The 3,043-nt window shown below is 62.5% G+C and overlaps 1 protein-coding gene across 1 annotated transcript; it reads right to left on the bottom strand.

Annotated features, from left to right (window-relative positions):
* Positions 1–385: 385 nt before the first annotated feature.
* LOC103773255 (ubiquitin domain-containing protein 1-like) lies at positions 386–1,217 on the bottom strand (the record flags this gene model as incomplete). Its single annotated transcript, XM_008940618.1, is given in 3 exon segments — positions 386–639; positions 642–755; positions 990–1,217. Coding segments are annotated over 3 exon segments (596 nt in total), but the record flags the coding sequence as incomplete, so codon positions are not given.
* Positions 1,218–3,043: the final 1,826 nt, after the last annotated feature.

The raw sequence follows: 3,043 nt of genomic DNA, 5'->3' as shown, positions 1-3,043 counted from the left end.
AGACTATGTACAGAGCAGAGACATCTCCACCCAGCCCAGCACCCCGGGGCCTCCTGGCCAGGGGGGCCGCAGCCCTGTGGGTCACAGCCTCTCCCCACGAGCACAGCCCGGCAGCAGGACCACGGCCACACTGACCACTCTGGAGACATTTGGTCTCAAACGCCCTGCAGCAAACGCAGCGTGCGTCTGTCCTCAGCACGAGGGGCCATCGCAGCAACACAGCCCCATGCAGACCTTCCCGGGGGGTCGCCCGGGTGGGGGCAGTCTCAGGGAGGAGCAAAGGCTGCCTTGGCTCCGGCAGGGTTGGGACACAGTACGGGCAGCCCCAGAGGTGCCACTGCCCCTGAGCCCCCTGCCCTCTCCCCGCAACCAGTGCGGGGGTGGCTCAGTTCCTGGGCGGCAGGGGCTGGTTGATGATCACTTGCACAACAAAATCCTTCTGGATCTTGGTCTCCTGCAGCCGTGTGCGGTCAGTGAGCAGCTTGCCCGAAAAGAACCAGCGTTGCCAGGCCAGGTCGATGCCTTCCTGCGCCTGCAGCTGCTTCTTCAGCTGCCCGATGGTGTCACCCATGCTGGCGCTGAGCCGTAGGTCCTTGCCAGTGGAGAGCCGCACCTTGAGGGTGAACTCCCGGCGGGCGTTGGTTCTGCCGCCTCCTCCTCGCTCCGCTCCAGGATCAGGTTGACGGGAGGTGCCAGGCAATAGACGGGCAGCTGGTACCGGTTGCCCAGCTCATCGTAGCACTCCGTCAGGGACCCTGAGGACAACAGGGTGACATGCTGTGGGTGGGCATCCCCATGGAACACCCAAATGGGGACAGGGTCACCCCAGGCAGTGGGACAGAGCCCATGCCTTGCCCTACTTTGTCCAGGCTGAGCTGCATGGATGGTGGCTGGGAAAACCTGTCCTCTCAAAACTGGGGTCCCCATGTGCCCATACATAGGACATTCAGCACCCATCCCACCCCACCCACCATGGCACTGTCCCTCACCATGAGGCAGGGTGATGCTGGCTCCATCGAGGATGGCCTGAGCCAGGCTGTGGTCATTGGCCTCCACGGCGTAGGCAGCTGCCTTCAGGGCATCCCAGATCTCCTTGCGGCCCTCGAAGGCAGGGGCTGTGTCCCAAAACTCATCTCGCTTGCTGCGCAGCTGCCCGTCCGTCATGGGGTAGTCACTCTTCCACTTGGGACGCTCTTTCTTCAGGGGCTCATTGCGGCCTGGGGAGGGGGAAGATGCTCATCCAAGGGACAGGGCTCCCCTTCAGGCCCCAAGCTCCTCACCTCCCCATCCCCACAGGTTCCTAGAGACCTCTCGTACCATGCACAGTGGTGCCTGTGGGACCACCCTGCCCAGGACAGTCCCCAACACAGCCAGGGGGAACTCTGCCAAAGCTAATCCTGCCCAAGGTCCCACTAGCCCCTCAACAGCTGCCCCCCTCAAGTGATATCCTTTGTCCCCCAGAAGGGAGAAGAGCTCTTTCCCCCATGCTAGGAGAACTAGCTCCTGACCCATGAGGTGGCCTCTAGGCCCTCTGAGGCAGACCAGTATTTATAGCTTGGGGAATTAGCCAGGAAATAAGCCGGTGAGTTGGAGCAAGGAAAGAGATTACAGGGGCTGAGCTGCAGTCCTGACAAAGCAGGAGGGGGCTCCTCTCTACCCACCCTAGGTTGGCAGGGACCAGCTGCAGGCCAGATGGCAGGTACACAGTGTCCAGGGCAGCGGATGGGCAAAGGGCACTGCTGGGCTGGGGGCTGTCAACCCATAGCAACCCCAGGAACGGGCTGAACTGAGCTGGCTCTCCATGAAACAGCTCCCAACCACATTCCCAGGGACCCCTGGCAGCCAGTGCTCCCCATGGGTCTGGGTCACCCCATGCCAGTCCCATGGCACCTTGCCCTCCCTACAACAGGCTGCAACCCTGTGGGAACAGCCCTGTCCCGTTGGCCCCACAGCTGTGCCGGAATCATGGGGCAGGAAGGAGCTGTTGTCACTCCCAGCCAAGCTGGGGACAATGAGTGACAACAGCTGCTTCCTGCTGCCCCTCTCCCTGGGGCGGCCCAGCTGGCACCCTTCCTGTGGGGACAGGACATGGGACGTGAAGCCCCAGCTGGGCAGGAAGGATGCCCGTGCCCACACACACTGGCCACTGGGGACAGCCGCAGCCACCACCACCAGCTTTGGGCTGAGCCACCTTCCCCAGGCAGGTTTTCCTGGGCAAGTATGCAGTGACAGAAAGCACTACGTGACTTTTTTTTTTTTGTACCAGCCTTGTCCCACCCTGTTTGAGACAACTGGAGCTCGCACAGCACCCGCTTTCCCAGTGAGCTGGATACAAAATGTGGCACTCTGCCCAGGGGTCCCCATGGGGCACAGGAGCTCAGCTACCCCATGGCTGGATGCTGAGCACCCCTGATGGCAGCATCCTGCCTACACCTGTGTCCAGAGGAGCGAGGGCAGCCGGCTGCAGCCAGTGCTGCCAATTCAGCAGTCACGGTGCCGGGCAGGAGGGATTTGCAATACCGCAGGACAGAGCAAGGTCGGAGGCAGCACCTGCCCTGGGAGGGTAGTGGAGCAGCAGCCACAGATAGCCTGAAGGAGACAGCCAGGATCACTTTTCCACGCTGCTGCGGCCACTGAACTGGGGCGTGCATCCTCACAGCTGGACCATCACGTATGGCAGGACTCCCAACCAGCACCAGCCCCTCGGCTCCGCTTGCGGCAACAGGAAGGGGCTGGCCTAAGGGAGGCAGCAGGAACGGAGCCACAGGGACAGGTTGTGGCTGCCCTGTGCAGGCAGATGTGCCCAACAGCCTCACCCAGGTAGGCAGAGGCTTAAGCCTCGTCTATTTATTGCTGCCGCCAAGCTGGGCCCCGCAGCCTCTAATCACCTCCTGCCGCTCTATTCCTGGCTCCTTGTGCAACTCTCCGCGGCAGCACCGCCGGACAGGTCCAGCCGCTTGCTACACCCAGACTCGAGCCAACAGGATCTGGCCAGCAGCCCGCCTGCTTCCTGCCCTGGGCCTGCAGCACCCTGCCTGCGGCT

The sequence above is a fragment of the Merops nubicus genome, unplaced genomic scaffold (genome assembly GCF_000691845.1).
Source record: "Merops nubicus isolate BGI_N331 unplaced genomic scaffold, ASM69184v1 scaffold35655, whole genome shotgun sequence".
NCBI classification, from domain to species: domain Eukaryota; kingdom Metazoa; phylum Chordata; class Aves; order Coraciiformes; family Meropidae; genus Merops; species Merops nubicus.
The sequence above is the reverse complement of the archived record's forward strand: the minus strand, read 5'-3'. Positions and strand labels throughout refer to the sequence as shown.